At 63.2% G+C, this 23187-nt stretch overlaps 1 protein-coding gene across 7 annotated transcripts in view; it reads right to left on the reverse strand.

Moving 5' to 3' along the window:
- Positions 1-2854: 2854 nt before the first annotated feature.
- Positions 2855-23187, reverse strand: part of BRD1 (bromodomain containing 1) — a 42656-nt gene continuing 22323 nt past the window's right edge. Inside the window, exons 4-13 of one of the 7 annotated variants that reach the window (XM_053895245.1) lie at positions 21927-22058; positions 21563-21691; positions 20801-21113; positions 18849-19052; positions 13017-13121; positions 6641-6776; positions 6170-6297; positions 5614-5723; positions 5170-5324; positions 2855-4037 (exon numbers count right to left, since the gene is read on the reverse strand). In XM_053895245.1, coding sequence (XP_053751220.1) covers positions 3854-4037; positions 5170-5324; positions 5614-5723; positions 6170-6297; positions 6641-6776; positions 13017-13121; positions 18849-19052; positions 20801-21113; positions 21563-21691; positions 21927-22058 — 1596 coding nt within the window. In that variant the 3' untranslated portion in view covers positions 2855-3853. Of the gene's footprint in view, positions 4038-5169; positions 5325-5613; positions 5724-6169; positions 6298-6640; positions 6777-13016; positions 13515-18791; positions 19053-20800; positions 21114-21562; positions 21692-21926; positions 22059-23187 lie in introns of those variants that run through there. The other 6 variants (XM_053895243.1, XM_053895244.1, XM_053895242.1 and 3 more) reach the window with 6 other exon arrangements.

Genomic DNA, 23187 nt, shown 5'->3' on the forward strand with positions numbered 1-23187 from the left:
GGAAAGCTCTGCGTGCCTCCCGAAGACCCAGGCTCTGCCATTCTCCATGGCCCAAAACAGCGGCCCCAGCGCCTTCCACCACGTCCACATTCCAGCCAGTAGAAAAGAAAAACCAGTAGGGAGGAGTACTCCTCCTCCTGCAGAGGGCATTTCTCTGAGGTGACGGGGACGCTTCCTCGGCCTCACCTGCTACAAGGGAGCCTAGGGGGATCTAGGCATTATTCCAAAAGGCTTCACTAGAGAATGAGGGGGGCGGGGCGGGGAGGATCAGTTGGGATCTGGGCCACAAGCATTGCTATGGTGTTGTGGGAAGGAGAGCCTGCTCCCACCGAGGGGGAGACCCCAGAAAGGACGGAGCGGGGGGTGGGGGGCTCCCAGAGAGGGCACGACCAGGGGGAGAGGAGACACAGGGATCCCCGTCTGCCACGGGGAGCTGGGGAAGGGGCCTGACCAGGGCAGAGGGGACGCAGGAGCCCTAAGCCACACGGTGAGCATCGCACACACCACCGCGACACGAGGGGCTGGGCCGTGGTTCTGCTCCTTCGCGCTCGGAGCAGAGCCTCACCACCCGGCGAGGAGAAGCTGAGTGGGTCCGGGCGTGACTCCAGATGCCCCCGTGTCCAGCCAGTGTCCGCTGAGACCGCAGGACCCTGCACCGGGTTAACGGGAGAGCAGGCCAGCAGGGCTCCCAGGGGAGGTTGGTGCCTGCATTTACCCACCCCGGGCTGCCCAGGCCCCCGCCTTCCAGGGCTCCCAACGCGTCCGCTGGGCCCTTGCACACCAGCACACCAAGTCGCCCCGGGGGACTCCCCTGCCCGCTCGCCCAGAGGTCCTCCAGCTCTGGCCACGCCCCCAGCAGCAGCTCCCAGCAGCCCACCCCCAACCGCCCCTGCCCAGGCGGGGCCTGTCTCCACCGGCCAAGGGTGCGGGGCGGACCCGGGACCCTGGGGCCAGGGAGAGGGCCCGACAGGGACTTGAATGCCTGGACACCAACCCCCTTGGCCCTGAGCCAAAGGAGACCCCGACACGGGTGTCCTCGCCTTAATCACCCTGCAAGAGATACGAATCCAAGAAATGCCTCAAATCAGCTTGAAAAGTGGGTCAGAGATAACACACACACACACACACACACACACACACACATACACACACCCTTGTGGAAAAGAGCAAGAACCCGTGGAAAGTGCCACTGCCCCCCACCCCCGGGGACGCCTGCAGAGGGACCAAGGAGCCTGACACCCGCACACGGGTGAGCACGATCTCACTGCACCTGCTTTTGCGTCTGTATCATTTCACTTTGGGATTCATGTCTGAAATAGTAACAAGGTAATGAGCAGCTGAAGAGCGGACGCCACGATCCCATTTTTATAAACTCCAGGAGGGGGAGAAGGAACAGACACATCGTACCTGTGTTGTAAAACAGCTCAAGAAAGGAAGAAAGAAAAAAAAGCCACAAGAGCCCAGGGCCCCTTGGTGCTTCACCGAAGCAGGCAGTGGGGTCCCAGAGGTCCCAAACGGTGCCCTCGGCCCTGGGCAGCTGGTCACCGCCAGTCCTACCCAGCCCCAGGTTTGGGCCAAGGCACAGCCACACCCCGCTAAGGGCCCTCCGGGAGGCTTCCAAGGAGACGCCGCAAAAGGTCAAAAGAGCCCAGGCAGGAGAGTGCTGCCTGCTGGGGGTCCCAGGTGTGGAGGGACCAACCACCCGAGTGACCTGGGACTGAGGAGGCTCCCAGGATGTGGTGCTGATGCCCAAGTCCTGGGCAAGCAGGGCAGATGGTCCCCCTTCCGGTGGGTGCAGAGCGGGCCGCTCCCAGGAGGTGGCCCGGCGGAGCCCCAAGGAGATGGCAGGTGCCAGCTCCAGCAGGGGGCAGGCAGGAGGAGCCTCCTCACCTCCCTCAGCCCCGTCCCTGACCCCTGCCCTGAGCGTGGCCCAGGGAAGGGCTCCGGGGGCCAGGCTGGTTTCTAATGAAACCTTCAGAGCAGCACCCGGGGTGGGGCTGGGGGTGTCTGGGGCACGGCCTCACGGGGGAACCATCTGCCCTCCTCCCTGACACCCCTGCAGCCTGTCCCAGGTGACCGGCCAGGCGCCAGGAGGCAAGAGTCCCTCCAGGAGATGCCACTAAGAAAAAGCTCCCTCTGCTCAGACTCAGGGACCTCCAGCATGACTGGGACCGGGAACAGGACCGGAACCGGGACCGGGACCAGGACCAGGACCGGAACCCGGATCAGAACCAGGACCAAGATCAGGACTGGAACAAGGACCAGAACCGGGACCGGAACCAGGACCAGGATCGGGACCAGCGGGCCGGGGGGGGGGGGGGGGGAGGAGGTAGTACAGAGCAGTCACTCCAGGCCACCAGCCACCATCACCAGTGGGAGTTCTGGGGCAAACCCCAGCTCCTAACTCGACGGCAGACCCGGCCCTTCCCTGACCGCAGCCTGGGCCTTGTCCACAGCGACACCCCCCCCCCCCCCCGACAGGCTCTCCACAAGGGCCGGTGGTCCTGGGGGAGCCGCTGCTGGTAGAAAGCGTCTGTCAGACACAGGACAAGACTATCAAAGGAAGACATTTTATTTTTTCAAGTTTCTATGGAGATGTTACAAACAATGGAGACTGAAGGGGGGCGGGGCGGGGGGAAGACATTTAAAAATTTTAAACTACCAGTTTAAAATAAAAATATGATTAGATAAAATAATAAATAATGCCATCCATGACAATTTTAAGATGAAGGCATGTCACGTGCCTCAATGAGGTGGCCGGGGACAGGCTGCTGGGACCCTGACCCTCACCTGGCCTCCGGGCTGCAAGCCCGCCCCGGCATCCTAGCGATGGAGGAATGAAATGGCCACACCATCCAAATCTTGACTTTATTTTTTAATATAAAAACTGCATTTTTGGAAACCCACCCTACCTTTTCCCCTAACATAATGCTTTACCTCTTAAAAATAAAAATAAAGTACTAATTCTATATACATCACATGTACCATACAAAAATGTATCCAAAGTTTCTATTGCTACCAAAGTGTTCTAAATTAAAACAAGTTACAGAAAGCCCCTCATTGTAAACAAAAGATTACAAGTTACAAAATCAAAGAACACACAGCCAGAGTCATTTACACGACAACCAACACATCCTGCTCCCAAAGCAAGTCGAATCTGTATGTGCCTGTATAAAAATGCATATCAATATACTTTTGCAAATTTATTTTTCATTATAAAGCAAATGAATACACTTTCTACAATAAATAACCCGCTGGAGGCACACCCGTGGAAAGCTGGGGCAGACGGGCGGAGGCGGCGGACGAGGACGGTGAGGACATGGGGGAGGGGCGGGGGGGGTGGTAAGCGCCTGCCCCAGCCCCCACAGGGGGGGCGGAGTGTTTTTGGTGATTTGCAAGTGATGTACACAGCATAAATCTATTCTCCACCTCTTTCCACAAAGTACCATTCAAAATAATGTCATTTTCTTTCTTAAAATACACATTTGTCATTGTAAATTTACATCCCGTCTTATTAAATAGTGGTACTCCGTGTAAAGAGTATGATTTACAAAATTATTAAACATTCAAAAGTCTTTAAAAAAAAGCTACAGATCAAAGAAAGTGACGCAGGTGCAGCCTCCGGCGTGACCCGTGCCGGGCACGGGAGGAGCTCAGCAGACGCGCCCGCGCCATTCACAGAGCGCCCAGACGGGGACGGTTTCACAGAGAACTTGGAAATAAAACCTGCCCTCCCCGGGGAGGGGGAATTAAAGAACCAGGCCTAGAGATCAGAATAAGTTAAGTCTGGAACAATATACACGCATATACAGCTTATCCACACTATGGACAAGGCCACGGGAAGGCGGGCAGGTCAGTCGATGTCGCTGAGGTCGCTGGTGGGCTCCCCGTGCACACGGCTCAGGTGGCTCATCGCGCGGTCGAAGGCGACCCTCACGGCCTTCCTGATGCTGGAGTTTCTCCCCTCCATCATTTTCAGTTTGTCTATGGTCTCGTCCATGCCGAGGGGGACCATTTTGGACTTGGGGAGCCATTGCCTTTTGAAAAGAGAAAAGCCGGAGTGACCGGAGCCGTCCGCACGGCTACTCGGACGCACTTGACACGATGCCCTGGCAGCTCCGAGCCCCCAGTGGGGAAGAGCAGCCGACGTCAGGCGCTCAGCGGCCAAGGGAGGGAAGAGAGGCTCGTGCCCCGGAACCCGCGCCCCCCCCCCCCCCCCAGGGCGCGGCCCCATCGGCCAGCCCTCACGGGCCAAGGACAGGGGCACGGCCCAACCTCCTGCCAACCCCGGGAGAGTCCGGGGGACTCGGGGAAGGCGTGAAAATCAAGTCGTCCCCACCTCTCATCCACAACACTCCCCACAGGGCCACTGGATCCTGGAGGCTGGCGGGAGACAGGCGCCACCCAGCAGCCTTCCACGCCTTCCCTGAGTGGCCACCGAGGGTCACGCGCAGGAACGCTGACGCACGCACACGCTGCAGGTGCACGCACGGAGTGGGGGTGGGCAGGGGGCCCGGCCGCGGGGCAGCCGACGGGCCTCGGACCAGACAAGGCAGGCACAGGCCTCCACGGGGTCTGATCGGGAGCGCGGCACGGGGCAGAGAGACACGGGGCGCGGAGCGCGGTGGCCGCGCGTGGCCGCACACACCCGACCCAGCCGTACTCACCAGCGCCGGGGGTGCCCGGGGCGCTGGGAAGGCCCGCGCCCCGCCACCGGGCCCCCACGGCCACCCACACCGGGTAGCCCTGCTTCGGGCACCGCAGGGGCCGCGGTCCTGGGGGCAGAGAGCCTACGCCGGGGTCACCGGGGGCCCCTCATCAGCACAGCAAGCTTTCAGACCGAGAAACGGGGACACGGGCCACGCGCACCTCGTGAGCGCTCGGGGGGCAGCACCGGAACCCGGGACCGTCGGGGTCTGAAGCAGGGAGGGCCTCCAGGCAGCGCGCTGGGGTCCGGAGCCCACACCCCACAGCAGCATGGGGACCCACACACACACAAGAGGCGAAGAGACCGGGCCGGGCCGGCGGCAGAACCCCACGGGCCCGGCTGTTCGCACGCGGCTCCGTGAGAGGCTCACAGGCGGAGGGGGACGGCCCCCCGTGCCCTCCGCACACCACACGCGCCCCACGGCCTCTGAGCCAGCTCGGCACCCGGGCACCCGCACTCACCAGCTTCTCTTGTTGTCAAAAAAGAGAACGAGGAACAGCCTCTCGTCAGCCTTGGTCTGCATGTGCTCGCCGACCTTCAGCACGTCCAGCGGTGGGGCCGGGATGGTGACCCCGTTGTGGTGGCCGGGCACGCGCGGCATCTTGGGGTCGATGATCTGCCGAGGGAGGACACGTGTGGGTCACGTTTGAGAGCCCCCCCACCGTGCCCCCGGAGCTCTCTCCCCAGGCTCCGACTCGAGGTGGGTTCTGAAGCAGCTCTCCCAACACCAACGCCCTGTGCGGGCGGGCTCTCGGCGGGCGCTCACGGGACACCTGTCCCACGAGGGCAGCGGGACAGCCCCGGACCTGGGACAAAGGCCACACCGCTCGGTGCCCCGGCTCCCCAGAGGGCGGCCCCACGGACCCCCACACCCAAACCCCACGCCCTGCAACCCCGAGGCTCACCAGGGCCGGATACGAGGGGTAGCCGCTGCACTTGGCCCACACGACTTTCAGAGGCTCGAGAACAGAGGCCGCGGCGTCGGAGGAAATCCACATGCTCTTCTGACCGACCTCTGGGCAGAGAGAACGGGCGCCGTGAGGGACCTGCCGGCCCGACCACGGCCCGGGGCTGCCTCCTGCAGTGAGAGCTCCCCCCACACTGACAAGCCAGCACCAGCCCGTCCTCGGTGCTCCTCTAGGTGCTGCAATTGGGGGAGCCACCCCGCCCCGCAAGGTCCCACATCCGGCTGCAAATGACAGGCGAGCCTCACGTCGGGTGCGGGTGGCCTGCACAGAGGAATGGAGCATTCCACACAAAAAATGACAAACCGCGGGATGAAACTCTCGCTGTCCCCCTGTGACCGCTGTCCCCGTCGGGGGCGGGGGAAGGGGCGTCTCGCACAGACACCCCGGGATGGAGGCCCAGGGAGTGGGGGAGCCGGAGCCCTCCCGGCAGAACGGCCCCCCCACACCACGGCCACCTCGCGGAGACGCGGACACGGAGGGCAGGCGGGCTCACCTGCGGCGATCCTGGCCGCCTTGGCGTAGTTCCCGTTCTCGATGCAGGAGATCAGCTCGCTGCGGTCCTCTAGCGTGTGTCTGCGCACCAGAGCGGGCTTGCCCCGGCCGCACTTGGGCACGCTGAAGCTTTGGGAACAAGAGTGGAGCCGGGTCACAAAGCTCTGCCCCTTCCCCCCCCTCCGGCGGCGGCCCCGGAGCCGGGCCCTGCAGAAGCCGGGCCGAGGGCCCCCCGGCGACCCACACGGGGCCCCGGTTACAAAGAGGTGTCCACGGGGCGGACGGGCAGGGCCGCGCTCGCCACCCTTCCGGTAAGGGAAGACTTCGGGAGGGAAAGACAGAATAAACGTCACCACAGGCTGAAAATCGATTAATTTCCTCCGTGGTTGCCCTTCCCATTTCTGGTGAAGAGGCACAGGGCAGTGCCCCAGGGACGGGGCGGGTGGGAGCGGGCCCCCCAAGCCGTGCCCACCTGGAGTCACAGAGAGGGCTGCTGCTGGACGAGATGCTGGACTCCGAGGCGCAGCGTCGTCGGGGCGCAGCTCTCCTCCCCGGGGCGCCCCCCGGCTCCTGCTCACTCCGTGCGCCCCCAAAGCCGTTGGTGAGGCCTGCAACACAGGCACGCGGGCCCCGAGCTCAGCACCCCGGGGCCCACGACGCGCCACAGCTCTCCCCGTCCCCCGACCCCCCGGCCCCGCGGCGCCGACGACACGGGACACGCACGAGTGCTCCGCGGCACATCTCGCTCGGCGCTCAGAGCAGCCCGGTCTGAGGGTGGTGCTCCTCCCAGGAAACGGAACGTCCGACAGGCCCCGCAGAGCTAAGAGCGTGCGGTGACTCCTCCCCAGACCCGCAGACTCGCCTGACCGGCCCCCGCCGCGGGGGGACCGGCCCCTCCCGGGGCAGTGACGCCACCACCGAGAGCGGGTTCATTCGCGGGCGCGTCGCCAGGAACACAGGAACCTCAAACGCCCGAGACCCTCCAAAGCAGAAATCGCGCTCTCGTTAGCCGGGGCCGCCCTCGTCCCAAAGCACCGCAGCTACTAGCATGCGGTGGGGGGGGGGCGCGACCCAGGGCCGAGGCCACACGTCCCGGCTTCCTTCCCACAGCCCACGGGAGCGAACAGAACCCGTCGACTCACGATCTGGGAAGTGTCTGAAACTCAAGGCACGTCTCAGAGTCCAACCACTTCCTCCAAAAGAGCCCCGCCTCACGTCGGGCAACGGAAGGCGTCTGTCCACGCGCCCGCCCTCGACGCCGGGATGAGCCGGGCCGCCCCCTCCGGGTCCCACAACCAGACAGTCGTGCACGTTTCTTTCCCCAAAAAGAATCCCGTTCCCACACTTAAAAAAATTTAAACCCAGTTCTTTAGAAGTTGAGGCCAGATTACAGGATTTTCTCATCTGCCTCACGTGCTTCTCTGTGTTTTCTCAGTGACAAAAACGCATGTTAAACGAGGGCAACGAACCAACTCTGACGGTGGCTAAGAAATGAAAACGCGAGCAGTGGCTGAGCGCGGCGGCTGCTCACAGACTGAAGCCACGTCTTCCTGAAGTAAATTCATCAGACATCTCGCTCCACTTGTTAGACTCAACAGCACCCGCTTTAAAGAAAACTTACTATTTTTCACTCGTAAATCTAATTCACATTTTTCTAGCAGAAACTGTGGTCGGCTGGGGGTGCCACACTCACTTGTGGAATTTGGACATCCGTGGGCCCGTGAAATGCAGCAGGTGAGCAGATGGCCCAGGGCCGAGAGCCGGTTCCAGCCACACTCGCCAGCAGGCCGGGGGACCAGAAAGAGGTACAGCGACCCCCAGGGTCCCCCAAGGCCAAGAGGTCTCAGGAGACGCAGAAGGCGGCAGGTCCCCAAGAGCAGACAGACCCCAACTCGGAGGCAGGCAAGTCAGAGACAGCCCGCCCAAGCCAGACACGCCGACAGAAGGAGGGAGCCCGGGGTGCAGGATCCAGGTCCGAGAGAAGGGGCAGCAGTCCGGAAGGCGCGTGTCCAGCACCCAGAACCAGCGAGGCTACGAGGACGCAGCCTGCGCCCTCAGGGGAAGCCCAAGGACGGCACCGACTGGCCGGTGCAGACACACCCTGTGGCAACCAGCAGGCTCGGCCGCAAGGCCACACCTCTCGCAGCATCAACTTGGAGCTGAGGCCTAGTGGTTCTCGATGGCCTCACTCCGCGTCTAAACCCCCTCAGCCTTCTAGGGGCAGCTTCGCTTAGCCGGCAAAGCCGAGCCTTTCCGAGCAGAGCTGGCGGAGGGGGGGGGGGGGGGGGGAGCGGGGCCCGGAGGAGACCAGGTGCGCCAGGAAGAGTCCTGCAGGGGGCCTCTTCCTGTCCTGCCGTGAGGACGAGCAGGCGGCACCCAGAGCGCACCTGGCAAAGGTCCGACTAAGGCCGGGAGCCCAAGCAGCGGCAGCCACGGCCAAGGACGCCCGGCACCCACGGAACCAAACCACGGAACCTGGCACCTGCACAGCATGCCTGGCGAGAGCCAGCTGAAGCCACTCTCCCCACGCGCCGCTAAGGGGGAGAGATGAAAACGCGGCTCAGTGCTCGGTCCGAGAAACCAGAGAACGACCACGTCTCCCCCGACTTCCCTCAGGATTTAGGAGGACACGCACATCCACGGTGACTAGTTCCTACACACGGTTCTTCCCGGTGCCCAGGAAACGTCACCGAACACCCACTAAACGGCAGGCACCACAGACAGACCCAAAGCGGCAGGCCTCACGGTGGCCGGGGCGCCCCGACGCCTCCCTGCCCCCTCACTGGCCTCGACAGGCCGACAGGCTCCCTGTGCAAACAGACTCCTCCTGCCGGCTGCGGCCCAGGGAGCCCACCGGCCCCGCCCTGGAGACCCTGCAAGGACTTGCATCAGGTTCTGGGGGTCAGCACAGAGACGGGCCCACGGGTCACGTGCAAACAGCAGGCATCCGTACGGCGCCCGGGCCCCAGCCTAAAACCTACTTTTACCAAAACTATTTCAACAAGAAGTAATTTTTTCAATGGCGTAAGTCAAACTGGTACACCACAAAAACCAAACTGAAAGACAGGTGGCCATCTGGAGGAGGCCAGTGTCCCCGGGGCACCCGGGCCTCACGAGGACCTCTTAGGAGGCAAAAGACACGCTGACCTTCCCTCTCCGCCCCACAGGCACCACACCCCGAGCCAGGGGGGCCCTGGCCCAGCCGCTCCCCACCCAGTCGAGGCCTTCCCAGGGGACACCTGGGCTGGGCCGCGTGGCGAGGGGGGGCCCCAGGGGCCTCCTGAGACAGCCGACCAGCAGTGCCAGAAGCATAGCCCTACAGAAAGCTTCCTGAGGCCGCGAGCTCTGCTGTGAAAGGCTCACATCAGCCAGGTGGCAAGAAGCCGCTGGCGGCTCCCCCGGTGAGAGGCAGCCGAGACCCACACCTGCCACAGCCTCGCTGCTCCGTAAGGAACCTTCCGGCCGGCACCCGGTGAGAGGCCGAGCAAGCAGGGTGGGGCCGCACTCGCTGCTGTCCACTACAGGCCGTGCAGCGTAGACACCAGTGATCTCCCCGCCACCACCCAGGCTACCGCCTGGCTCCCCAAACAGGACGATCGGGGATGCGACGCAGGACCGGCCTCAGAGGCCGGGTGGGCACGGTGACCGCACTGGGCCTCCTCAAGTGCTGGGGCCATCCGTTAACCTGTTTCTACATCTTTATCCTCACTACTGGCGACACAACTGCATTTCTGTGCATTTTTCAACCTTTCCGTGAAAACACGGCAGATAAGATGCCAACCACCCTGCTTCTGCCTAGACCAACTCCTCGAAGACACAGCCGCGGCAGGGGAAGCTCCCACAGGACACCTCCAGGCCCCACGGGCAGGACTCCCGCTCGCTGCAGCAGCAGTGGGCACGGTGACCAGAGACCGAGCTGCCCAGCTCGCTCAATTCTCCCTGAGGGCCGACCAGCCGGAAGGAAGGGAAAGAGAGAGCGAGGGGAGGGGGGAGGCCGGGTAGAAACCCAGAAAAGAAAGATGCTAACGAGCGAAGGAGGCTTCACACATCCTCCAGCTGGGCCGCGCGCCTCGCACAGGGTTCCTTCCTGCGCCCGTGCCCGGCCCGAGACCCCCGGTCCTTTTGGGCCGGTACTGTGCCTGCCGAAGGCGGGATCGGAATCTCTGTCCATGTAAGTCATCGGCAGGTGCCGCAGGCGAAGCACCCTGCCCCGCGGCCGCCCTTGGCATCGTTCACACCTACCCACGGGGCCGGGACGGGCAGGGAGGCGTCCCTGCCAGCTGCAGCCAGCTCCAGGAGGGGCACCGGGCGGCTCCTCCCGGGGCGTCTGGCTCGGACTTACAGGAGGGGGTGGGCAGGGTGGGGCACATCTCCTCCACGTGTTGGTGTTTGGGCTTTTGTTTGGAAAAAGGCTGAACCGATGCTTCCAGCTCCTCCACAAGAGTTAAGCGACACACAAGGGTGCAGCGATCTTTCTGCGTTCCAAAATGACCGCTTAGCAGAACTCCGTCCGAGGTGAACAAGAGAAAGTGATTAGGGTCCAAAGAGTGAGCTACCCAGCGTGTTAGTAGTTAGAGTGAGAACCTGGAAAACAGCGAAAAAGCCATTTAGTCTGACCGGGGGCGCCGCCCTGAGCGGCCGAGGAGGAACGCGACTCCCTCTCGGTCTCTCTGCGTCTCTGTCTCTGTGTCTCTCTCCTGGACTGTCTGTCTCTCCTTGTCTCCGTCTCTCTCCGTCTCTGTGTCTGTTTCTTTGACTGTTTTTTGTCTCTGTGTCTCTCCCTGTCTCGTCTGTCTCTCCTTGTCCCTCAGTCTCTCTCTCTCCTTGACTCTGTCCCTCTCTCTGTCTCTCCCACGCACACACACACCACGTGCACACAGCGGGAGTCTCGGGAGCAGAGACCAGAAGCAGGAAAGTGCCGGCCCGGAAGCCCGTTCTGGGAATCACAGAAGCGTCAGGGAAGAAGGAAGCGGGGGACGGAGCGCAGGCCCCAGGCGACGTGGCACCGGAAGAGCGGAGTCGGGGGCTCTAACCCCGGCCCGCGGCGCCGCCCACAGCTCAAGAGCAGGGAGCCCCGGGGGGGGGCCGAGTGTCTCCAAACGAAGGGATCTGTGTTCACTCTAACTCGGAAATCTTGCGGCGTGCTGTGGGACGCCAGAAGAACCCCTACAAGGCAGAGCGCACGGATGAATCTTTGGGAAAATCACAAGGTTCAGAACAGTTCGAGTCCTCAGATGGCGGAGAGCGCCGCTCGGAGCGAGCGATCCGGGGCGCGCAGAGAGCACGGAGGCGGAGGTGAGGTGGAGCCAGAAATGGGAGCCGGATGCGCAGCGTCAGGCCCGCGTGCGGAGCAGGTCCTGGTGCTACTAAGACTCCCGGGCCGCACGGGAGGGCGACAGGGCTCATCCCGCGTCCACCGTATCTACTGCCAGTCTGGAACAAGAAAGCAAACACCCCCGTGTCAGTCAGGCTCCGGACCGCGGCCGGCTCGCGGACGCTCCTGCGGGAGCCGCGGCAGCGCCAGAAACCTGCGGGGCCCCGCTCAGAGGCCGGCCGGCGGAAGGAGGGGCGCTCCGCGCCGGTGCCCGCGAAGCCCCCGGCAGCGCGGCCGCGGCGGGACCCGCCTGGCACACGAGGGCGGCCGCGGGGCCCCCGCGGACCACTCCCCCGACGGCGCGCCCGATCGGCAGCTCAGCCCCGGGCCCGGCGCGCTCCCGGCTCGCCTCCTCGCGCCGCGACCGGACCCCGGTGCCCCCCCCCCCCCCACACCGCACGCGGGAGACGAGCTCCGTCCGCCGTCCACGAAGCCCCCGCGCGGCCGCACGTCGCTCAGAAACAAAACAGGCTTTGACAAATTATTTTCAAAGGACCGGCTCGGTATCCACCCATCCAAATACAAGCACGTGAACACAGAATTTCTATAAAATTAGTTAAAGATGCAATCAAGATAGAACTTACAAACCATCACTCGGGCAACAAAAAGAATTCAACCGTGCGCCACGGAGCAGGAAGCGCGACCCCTCGCCCGCACCAGAAACCACGCTGACGCTCGGGCGGCCGAAGGCGCTCCCGCGTCTCGATGTGACGGGTGGACCAGCACGCACCGCAGGCCTCGGTCCGCGGCGAGAGCCCAGAGGACAGGCACGTCCAGTCCCACCTCCGGGAAGAGGCGACAGAGGCACAGCCAGCGTCCTCGCGCGACGCAAGGGTGACAGCGGTCTAGCGGAACTGGCGGGGCCTCCTCGGCTTTCATCTGGAGGGGACACGGAGGCTGTGCCAGAACACAGGCCGCCTCCCTCCAACCCAGCACAGGGGAGACCCCGAAAGAGCCACTACCGCGGCACGTGAGCGGGAACCTCCCGGTGAATTCGACAAATTTAAGTTGCAAAAGCTCAGCAGTGACGCGACCTCGCGTCATTTCCGCAGACAGCGGTCCTCCCCCTCCACGCGCCCACAGAGCCACAGAACAGTGAGAAACGTCACCACGTGCTTTGAGCAACTGCCCAAAGGGGCGCCTGGAGCCCACGGGCAGGCCCCTCGCAGCCCCGGGCGCGCGCCACCGGCACCCCCCGCGCACGTCCCTCCGGGCGGGCTCCGTGAGCCAGACGCCGCCGCGCACGCACCATCGGGTTCCCGGGGTGCACGGGGCGTGCAACGCGACCACGCCGGGCCGCCCCCGCCCCCCCCCGGCCAGCCCGTGACGGCGCCACCCTGGAGGACGCTGCGGCGTCTGGCTTCTCGTCTGGGGATAAAGAGGCCCCTGGACGGTCGGCTGCGAACGAGGGCCCAGCCGCTCCGCGACACCCTGGGGGAGAGAAGGCGGCGCCGTGGCGCTCCGTGGCATTTACCTGTGTCCAGGCGCTTTCCCGGGGACCCCTCCTCCACCTCGGAGTCGCCGCAGGTGCTCCGCGACCTTTTTCTTGGCTGCAGAAGAGTCTCCAACCTCGGAAGGACTACAGACAAAAAGGTTTTGGTCCCTAGCTGAGGAGAAGTTGGCTGGGTTTCAGTGTTCTTGGCAGACTTTGGGGGGCTTACACTTTTCGATTTGCAGAAGAGAACAGAAGTGCGTCTGTTTACATCGCTTGATGGCTCCGCCACCGCGGAGGCCGCCGCCGCCGGCGCATCGCCACTACTGGCGAGGGTGGGCTCTGGAGGGTGTCCGATTACCAGTGCGCTCTGAGTGCAAGTGCTATGTGATTCATTATCAAATGTGACTCTTTTGAATAGTTTACTCTGCTCTGGGTTCAGTTCTACTGGTTTGAGGGTTGGTGGTTCTGAATTAGTCTCCGAGTTTGAAGGAAGAGGTAATGCATCTGATGGTTCAAGTTTAGGGGGAGATTTATCTCCTGAAAAAATTATAAATAAAGTGATTTTTGAAAACTGATAATTATAAAATCTATTATAAAACTTACTACAAATGTGAAGTCCACCAAAACACTAATTCAATTAGGAAACAAAGCATCACACATACTGGCTGCAAGCAGTGAAGGGCCCGTCGGGTCACACTGTGTGCGCTTCCCTAACACCAAAGACTGCGGTGGCCTGGCGCCCCGGGCCCGGGTGCGCAGGTGTAGAAAGCTCCTCTCTGAAAACAACTGTGAACGACTCCGTCACGTATGTCGACAGTAACACATCATTCGAGTTCATGACAATTTCTGCGACCAACAATTCACTTACCTTGAGGAAGAAAAACAGTTCACTCAACCAGGGAGCCTAACGCGGCATTCCCACACAGTCCTGACCTGGGTCACGCGGTCAGCAAACAGGAGGACACGAGCGTGTCCGTGTGATTTCTGACCGGCGTGTCCTAAGTCGATGACAAACCCATCTGACGAGTGGCGAGTGGCTGTGAACGGCTCAGGGAAGCAGGAAAACCCGCACTCAGCTCTCCAGATCCTTCACCCTCTATGCCACGTTCTGCCATGTTCTACTCTGGGCAGTTTTTCTAGAATCTGACTTTAAAACTAAGAAGTCTTTAGAAGATGACTATTTTAGCCTCATTTAAAAGGCTTCTTGACGCTACCGACATAAACACAAGAAGCCTGAAAAGCCCAGAGAACACGACTTCATCACCTGGCCCTGGGAGGTCGGTCTGCTGGCCACCAGGGCCCGGAGAGGAGGCCCTCCGGCGGCGGCGAGGCAGGCTGGCCGGCAAGGGCACAGCCTCTAGGACCAGCCGCTGCCTGGGGCTACAACCAAGAATAACAATTCATACGACCTAAGTCGATATATTATCACTAGGTATAGTTTTTATTTCGTTGAACCTGCAAACTGCCCCAAGGCCACTTGAAAAAATACAAGTCAGTACATCCAATCCAGTCATCCTGAAAACGGGAAGCTACTAAGTTCCGCTTCCGTCTCAGAGCAAACGTTTTGAGAATCCTCCCTTAACAATGTGACAGGTGCCTCAGCTCTGCGGGGCCACTCGAAGCTTGCCGGGCACGTCACAGGTGACCCAAACACCACGGGAGCGTGTCCTCAGCAGAAAGCCGTATTAAGGGTCCGTGGCCGCACCGCTGCCCAGCAAACCGCGAGGCACGCTGGCGTGAAGTGAGAGCCTTCCTGCTCGTCACTTCAAAGTCACCAACAGGTTTAGGCAAACAGCATTTACAAACCCCCCACCCGCAGGGGGCGCTCAGCAAACGGGACCCACATGGCACAAAGAGCTGCTCCGGGAAAGCTGCTCCCACAACCGGGAGCCGGGGTGGGGCACTCTCACGAGGAGCCTCGGCCACCCCTTCCCCGCGCACCGCCTCGGCTCACCCGCCACCTCCCGTCCCCGCCTCCAGCCTCTCCTGGGGCCCGCACACCAGGCCCCGTCCTGACCCTGCACCAGAGCACCTGCCCCCTCCCTGCGGCCGATGTCCTCGGCGACACCAGGCGGTGACCGCTAGAGGCCGAGGGAGCGTCGTCCCTCGCCAGGCTCTCCGGGCCCCTCTTCACGAGCCATCTCCACGCTACCAGTTGGGACTCCCATCCTGGCTCAGGCCCCCGGCCTGCCTGCTCCTGCCTGGGCAGCACCACCCCAAGTGCCCACGTCCCTGCCAGGCACACAGGGGCCCTGGACCGCCGAGGTCACCCACCCCTTCTCCAGCCTCTCGTGCTAGGCCCATACTGGGCGTTCTCCTGCCCTCGCGTCCCTCGCCAGGAGCAAAGGTCGAGGCCTCATCAGAAGGGCCTCCCTACCCCTCCTTCTACCCAAAGGCAGCCTGGGGCACAGCCATGACCACTCTGCTTGTCCATCGTCCCTGCTCTGCGGTCGGCCTGGGCAGCTCACTGGAAGCATCTCTGGGGTATGAACGGGGCAGGCGGAGGGGGCCAGGGGTCAAGGGCTACTCAGATGACCAGGTACAAACACCGCCACCTCCAGCTGCGAGACCCAGGTGGGTCGCTGAGCCCCTGAGCCTCACTTTCCTCATCTGTACGGTGAGACAGAAGACAGCACCGGTGCCTGGTGAACCCCACGGCACCCCATCAGCCAACACCTTGCGCTGCCCGGCCCTTCAGAGGCGGCATCCCAGTCAGGACCCTGAGCAGAAACCATACTGGAGTTCGTAACAAGTATGAACGTGGGGCACCTGGGGGGGTGCCCAGTCAGGTGAGCGTCCGACTCTTGATTTCAGTTCAGGCCATGAGCTCCCGGTTCGTGAACTGGAGCCCTGTGTCAGGCTCTGTGCTGAGATTCTCTCTCTCTCGTGCTCTCTCTCAAAATGAATAAACAAACTTTTGAAAAAATAACAAATACGAATGTTCTCACGAAAGCTCACGGGCTGCTAAGAATTGTATCATCTTACTGCATCTGAGAGATGCTCAATTACCTTCTAGAATGAACTCTATCCACCTCTCCGTTTGTAAACCTAAGCGACCACTCATTCACAACACAACGGCTCCCCGTTCAGGACGCCTACTTGAAACTAGCTACTCCGGAAAAATCAGCAAAAACGCAGTTACGTCTGCAAGACCAGCTGTTCCCCGGCAACACCGACCGAACGCGTCTGCATCGAAGCCACGGGAAGCTCGGGAAGACTCCAGTGTGAAGCATCGGCCGCTTCCGACCCACAACCGCGCGCCGCCTGACCAGCACCCCTGCCTCGGGCTTCCTCCGCTCGCGATCCCAGAGGGAGAAAGCGAAAGACACAACACCGCAGACCAAGGGAGACCTCTCGTAAACGCGACGGGGCCCTCGCACGCTCCAGTGTCACTCGTGTAGGGAAAGCAGGGCCCCGCAAAGCGCAACCCCGCGGCCGAGCAGAACCCCGGCTGCATCTTCGGGAAGAGAGAAAGGCACGGCCTTGGCCCGTGACGACAGAGCTCAAAGTACGGCCTAGATCCCAGTGACGGGACACGAGAGCCCCGGTCGGCGGCTCGGTGACAGCGCCCTGAGCCCTGCCAGCCCCACAGCTCGTCCTCCCAAAGCCGCGGTCTTCACTGCTCTGCACCCAGCCAGTCACCTGGAACCAGACTCCGGGTAGAAGCGGGCCAAGCGCCCCGAGCAGCTCACGAGCCCACCGGCGCCTTGACGGGGCCTGCGGCGGGGACGGGGCCCACCCAGCTGCGCCATCGGCACGGAGAGCCGAGGCCGGGGCCCTGGCCCCAAAACGGGGGGTGGGAGGAAGGGCTACGCCCCCGGGGACTCCCTTCAGAGGGGGCGCCTCGGCGGGCCCGACCCAGGCACGACCCCCGCCCAGTTACGACGCAGACCGCGTCCTGAGGTGTGCGGATGCCACCGACGTCCCGCACCTGGTCTCTCGGAAGACGCTTGCTTCTGGCCTCACGGGAAGGATGGCGAGCTGCCCTCTACCCCCGCTCACGGTGTCTGCCCTGCCCGTCTTCTCCAACTTCCGCGGGAGGACCCCCCCACCCCCGTCCAGAGGCCCTGCTGCTTCCTCAGGGCCTCCCTGAAGGCGGCCTCGTCCTCCCCAGCACCCTTCCCCCCAGCCACGAGGGAGACACCCTTTCTGCGTGTTTACGCACTTTTAACAAGAGACCTGATGCTCCACACGGATTCCAGGCCGTCTTTTGTTAGACCTCACCGCCGTCTTCCTTCAGAATGACCCCGGCACCACAGAGCAGCAAACGTGGGCTGCAGTGGGGGGCGCCCGCCCGGTGGGGACCCCGAGCCGTGCACCGAGACGGCCGGACGACTGGGGAAGACACCGCGTCCGGACCAGCCCTCCCGACGACCGTGAATGACCAGTCGACCAGCTTTCCCCCAACTCACTCTGTTCAGGGCAAGTAACGTGCCAAGAGTGGTTTTTCCACGACGAGCGAAAGAGCAGCTCAGCCGGAGCGCCTGTCGGGCAGCGGGAGGGGGTGGACAGAAGGGAGGAAGACACACACCCCACTGCAGGCCTAATGACTGCGGCTGCCCTGACCCCCAAGGGCAATGTGGGTGCCAACGGGGCGGGGGGGGGGGGGGCAAAGCCCCTGCGAGCAAGTGCTCAGACCTGTCCTTCCTTCCCCGGCGAAGAACGCGGCCCCTCCTCTCGTCCCCCACAAGGGAGGACCGAGAGCCTGCATCTGTCACTCGGGGGGCCCAGGCCAAGGCCCTGTGAGCGGAAACAAACCAGGCCTGGTGTGAGGGGAAGCCGCACAAGTCTCAGCTGTGCGCACAAGCGGCCACTCCCAGGAGAAAGAGGAGCTCGAGGGCCGGAGCCGCCCCGCGGGGCAGCGCCACAGGGGGACCGGGTCAGGTTCAGGGGGACGGAAGGTCATCACCAACGGCCCCCTCCTGGGACTGGCTGCACGCGGGGCCGCCCCCGCCGACAGACGCCCACGGCCCGCGTAAGCCCTTTTCCCACGAGCCAACTAGAACAACTTCGCGCGCCTGTCCCGCTGCTCTTGCGGTCCGAGTTTGGACGCGCCGAGAGAAAGCTCGGACTCTGAGCCGAACCGCCAGCAGCGCGGTGTGAGATCTCACTGCGCCTTCCCTTCCGGGACACCGAACGGGGCGGACTCTACGATCAGGAGAGCGCAGGACAGCGAGGAGCTGCTTCTAGCAGGTTCCACCAGGTTCCAGGTGCTCAAACCACTGACAGCGCGTGTCCCGAGCACAAGGCCCGCCACCTACAGCCACCGGGGCGGAGGTTCACGTGAGCACCGGGGGGGGGGGGGGGGACGCGCTTCTTCCCAACTACTTCCTATCCACGGACCCATCCCCAGTGTCCAGCTCCTCTCCCGGACGTACGCCCCAGTTAAGGTCGCCAGCTGTCACCGCTGGGTGTGTGACACGTCAGAGGCCCACCAGGCAGCTCCAGGTCAGCTCCCCGCTCCCTGGCGACGGCGTGTGCGTCACCGTCCACCCTGTGGACGCCAGAGGGGAGGATTCACGTGACAGTGGCATCACGGCCCTCTCGGGAGCTGCTACGACCAACAAAAACAGCCATCACTCTTGTCACAGAAGCCACGTCTACCCTACGACCATTCTGGGAGGCGTACGAGGCCTAAACCACCGTTTCTAAATAGTCTTTCAGCAACGAGTTGGAAAAAGAGGGCTTATTCTGGGTCTTCAACTTTGTGACCACCTAAAGGCCGAGATGCAGCACGGTGGCACCGACTGTGACAGGAAACCAGCCCGGTGGGGACCCCGGGCAGGGAGGGACGGACACTGAGCGTGTGCTTACCTTCCTCCCCCGTCTCCTGCCCCAGCTGAGCACTTTCCTCTTCAAAGCTTCCAATACCTGATTCCGCGGGCGGGGGCTGGCTGTGCTGCTGGCTCAGCTTGTTCCGAAGGACCGCGATCTCCTTTTTCAGGAGCTTGGCCCGCTTGCTCCGAGACCCGCTGGACTTCATGGCGCACGTGAGGTCCAGCTTGTCCAGCAGCTCCCTCAGCTGCTCCTCTAGGACCATGTGGGCCCTGTTGGCTGGGTTCAGCAACCTGTCCACTGAAGTCGAAGGACACCCCGTCAGTCATCGGCTACCGGTGCCCCCCGAGACCACCTCGCCAGCACAGGCCCTGCCCGCGGGGAGCCCCACAAGCCCCTCCACGCTCACTCCAAACCCGCGACGGGCACTGCCACAGGGAGACCAGCTTTCACCCCGTGGCTGTCCGGACTCCCCCGGAGGAAAGCTCGCACGCCTGTGGCTGGCCGGCCAGGCACACAGGGCCACAGTGCCCGGAAGGAGGGCTAGCGCCTCTCCCGGCGCGCGCCCGAACCACGCTGTCTGGTGAAGACCGGTGGAAGAGGCCCACCAGGGCCGCCCCCAAGGGAGGCGGGCTCCGCTGACCACAAGCCCGGGGCCACCCGTGCAGACTCTGTTTGGCCACCGCAGCTCCTGTCTGAGCTCACCTCTGGACCCAGACCGCCGTGTGGCTCTACTAAAACTGGGCCACGCCATACGCTGGTAGTTTTCCATTTCGGGCACGTTTACTACAAAAATCCCTAGGGTTCTTGGTTTCAACAAAACGACAAAACTTATGAAGCACAAAATTACCTTAGATCAGTGAAAGGTGGCCAAGAAAGAAACCACTCTTTAGATCTAAGATAAAACGGGGAGCGAGAGGGAGACAGAAGCCACGGCACAACCACCAGGAGCAAGCGGCACCTTCCTCCACAAACAAGTGTTGCTAAAGTATCTGTGCTTTTCACGAAGTAACGAGACACCGGTACCGTGAAATAAATACGTAAGGAAGCCTGAAGCACAACAGGCCGGCTTGCAGCCCTGCTGTCTCCAGCACCACTTCACAAATGACAGAGCCTCAAAACCATTCACGTAAACAAAAATCACGTCCTTTGAAGCCCTAAAGATAATGGCCTGGCCTGTGGGCGTCGGCACGGCGTGAAATCGGCCGCTGCCCAAGCAGACTGGATGTGACGTGCATCCCGCTAGCTCGGCCATCTCCCCGCACGAACGCTGAGGAGACACATTAGGACTTCTCAGCCATGAACTTACCCCTAGTGAAACCTGACTGTCAGACTTTTGCTGAGGAAACACCAGTCACCCACTCGCCCGTCTCCTCAAAGGGACCCGATCCGCGGCAGCCTGCGAGCCCCTTCTTATTCCAGGGAGGTGGCCTAGCGGCTGCGGCGTGGTGGCCAGAGCAAGGCACAGGGACCAGCCCCCGTCCCCAAGGACGGGAACAAGTGAACAGACAGACCACCGTGCCGCACCTGGGCCACACGCCCGCGCTCGGAAGCCCGCGCGGCCGGAGTCCAGCGGGCTCGGCACACGGCCACTCCTGAGGCCTTTCCTCAGCCACAGGCATCCTCGGAAGCAGACTGGGGCCCGCCCAGGGTGCAAACCCCAGCTGACCTGCTTCTCGGCCTGTAGCAGGCAGACCTAGGCTGTCCCCACTGCCCACACGGGTCCCTCTAGGTTCCCGAAACGTGCCCGCTGGGAACAGAAAGGTGCTAGGCGTGCAAAATACACAGCACGTGGTAAAGACAAAGTAAACGCCCGTGAAAAATATGCTCGGCAATTTTTACGTGGATGGCGTGCTAAAAGCACGGTACTTCGGGAGTGCTGGGTTAAAAACACGTCTAGGAAGTCAATTCCTTCCCCTCCTCACAAGGCCACTAGCAAACGTGCAGTACGCGTGCGGCCCGCGCGCTAGCCCCGCCGGGCCTCGCGGACACAGCCTGCGGGGAAGGACACTCGCCCGCCTGCGCCCGCGCCCGGGGCTGGTGCTTACCGTCTTCCCAGGAGAAAGGCCGCCGAGGGGCCGCAGCAGGCCGCTCGGGCAGGTGCATCCCCGAGGCCTCCTCGAAGCCGATGCTGTCGGCCTGGCGCCTGGCCTGCCTCAGAACAACACCGCCCTGATCGCGCAGCCTCACGGCGGCTCTATAAAACACCGTGTCCTTGGCATTGTACTTCATGCAGTTATCTACAATGAGATTAAAATCCTCCTCAAACTCAGTGAGGTGTCTATACCCTTGAGCTTCTAACCGTTTCCTCATTGTGGCAAAGTCCATGGGATGTTTAATGTGATCCAAATAATCTGGTACCTAATTTCAGGGAGGAAAAATAATCGTTTACAAACAAAGAAGGACGCTTATTCATCCTACACAAGCAATACACCCGCCACGTAACACACGAGACACGCGCACGCACACGCGCACGGCCCTGGGGACTCTCGCACCCCCGGGGGCGGCGCCGACAGGCGCCACGTACAGACCCCACGTCCCGCCAGGGGCCCCGCTCACTCAAGCTCCTTAAACCCAACACACGGCAACCGGCGCGCTCATCTGCGCGGACAGCCGCCAACCGGCTGCTGCCCGGCTGCTCGCTGAGAGGCGACTTTCACCTCTCGTTTTCACTGTCTTAACGAGACAGAGCTTAAACCCACGTCCAGTAGAAACCGACGCCTAGCGGCTGAGCAGGCTAACGCGCTACCTAGGGAACGGGTACCGGAGAAGCCGCGGGGCGACCCCGACGCCAGCGCGTGAGCACCCACCTCCTTCAGGCTCACCGGCTGGGCGAATATCCGAGCCGGGTCCTTCTCCTGCAGCTGGTCCAGCACGGAGCGCAGCAGCACCGTGAGCGGCGTCAGCCGCAGCTCCAGGGCCATCTGCTCTACCTTCACCTGCGAACACGGCCCGCGGTCACGCGGTCGCGCGGTCACGCGGTCGCGCTCCCCGCACCGCCCGCCGGGGAAGGCCGCGCCCCACCCCCCACCGCGGCCTCTCCCCAGGCGCGCCCCGCGCCGTGCCCCCCGCCCCCGGCCGCCTCCAGGCTGGGGGCCGACGCCCCCCCTCGCCCCGCCGCCCGGAAGCCCTCACGCTGCCCGCGGGGACCCTGAGAGGGGCGCCGGGCCTCACCTGCTCCCGCTTGAGCTTCTCCCGCTTGCGCAGGAGCTCGATCAGCAGCCGCGCGCGCTCCAGGTCGTGCCGCAGCCGCTGCCAGTACTTCAGCTTCTCTTTGGCAGCTTGAATCTCCTCGTCGTTTTCTCTCTGAGGAAATTAACCGGAAGTCGGCCTCAGACCCTCCCGGGGGGAGCCGCCGACCGTGCCGGCCCCGCGAGCCGGCCGGGGCGCCCACCCAGCGCGGACTCGCCCCGCGGGGCGCCACGGGGTCTCCGCGGGCCAAAGGGGCGTCTGCCGGCCCCGCTGGGCCAGGGGGAGCCCCCGCGCGCTGCGCGCACGGACACGGGCATCCCGACCCCGGCACCGGAGCAGGGGTCATGGGAAACCGGGAGTGGCCGGGACAGCCCGGGGAGCAGAGCCCGGGGCCGAGACTGCTGCAGGGGAGTGGGGGGGCGCCCACGCCCAACGGCTCTGAAACCGGCGGCCCGTGGTCGCCACTCGGTGCTTCCTTGGAGGAACACACGTGCCACCCACCTCAGACGACCATCCCTACTCCGGCGTCTTCAAACACAGAAACGCCACCTCCAAAACGCAAAGAGGCGGAAGGCGGCAGACAGCACACCGACGGCAGCCCTGCCCGGCGCACCTCCGACCGCAGCGCCAGGAAGAAACGCTCGGGCTACGACAGCAGACAGGGCCACCAGTGAGCAGGCCCGTGGCAGCCGAGGACGTCCCCGTGACGGCCAGAGAGGACTTCCCCGCACGGGGGGTGGGGGGACACTCCACCTCCAGAAAGTTACAACCCAAGGCCCCCCGTGCTCCCATCCAAGTGTCCCTCACTGCCTGGCCCGGCGCCGGGCCCTCCTCCAGGCTCCCCCGCAGCCCACCCTTCCCTCCCTGTCCCTCGAGGTCTGCCCAGGCCGAGGGGCCACCGTCTGCTCCTGCGGCGGCCTCCTGTCCTCACCTACAGACCCCACCTTCCACCGCGGCACACGGCGAGCACCACCACGTGCCAGGAGCTGAGACCCCTCTCGGTCTGCGCCTCAGCTGAAGATCACAGCTCTCGGGCAGGCCCGGGGCAGGCGGGGGAGGAAGAGGTGGTCGGGGCGTGGCGAGGGCACCCCTCCACCTGTCCCCGAACCTCAGCTCCACTAAGACGCTCCCATCTGTCCCCATGCGGGCTTCCAACAGCTGCCTGGGGCCCCCAGGCCACAGCAGCCCAGGACGCCTACTGCAACCGCATACGTGTGACCTGGGCCGAGAGAAAGTCCCCACC

The sequence above is a fragment of the Panthera pardus genome, unplaced genomic scaffold, assembly GCF_024362965.1.
Source record: "Panthera pardus isolate Hobbes unplaced genomic scaffold, ASM2436296v1 HiC_scaffold_6, whole genome shotgun sequence".
Lineage (NCBI taxonomy): Eukaryota > Metazoa > Chordata > Mammalia > Carnivora > Felidae > Panthera > Panthera pardus.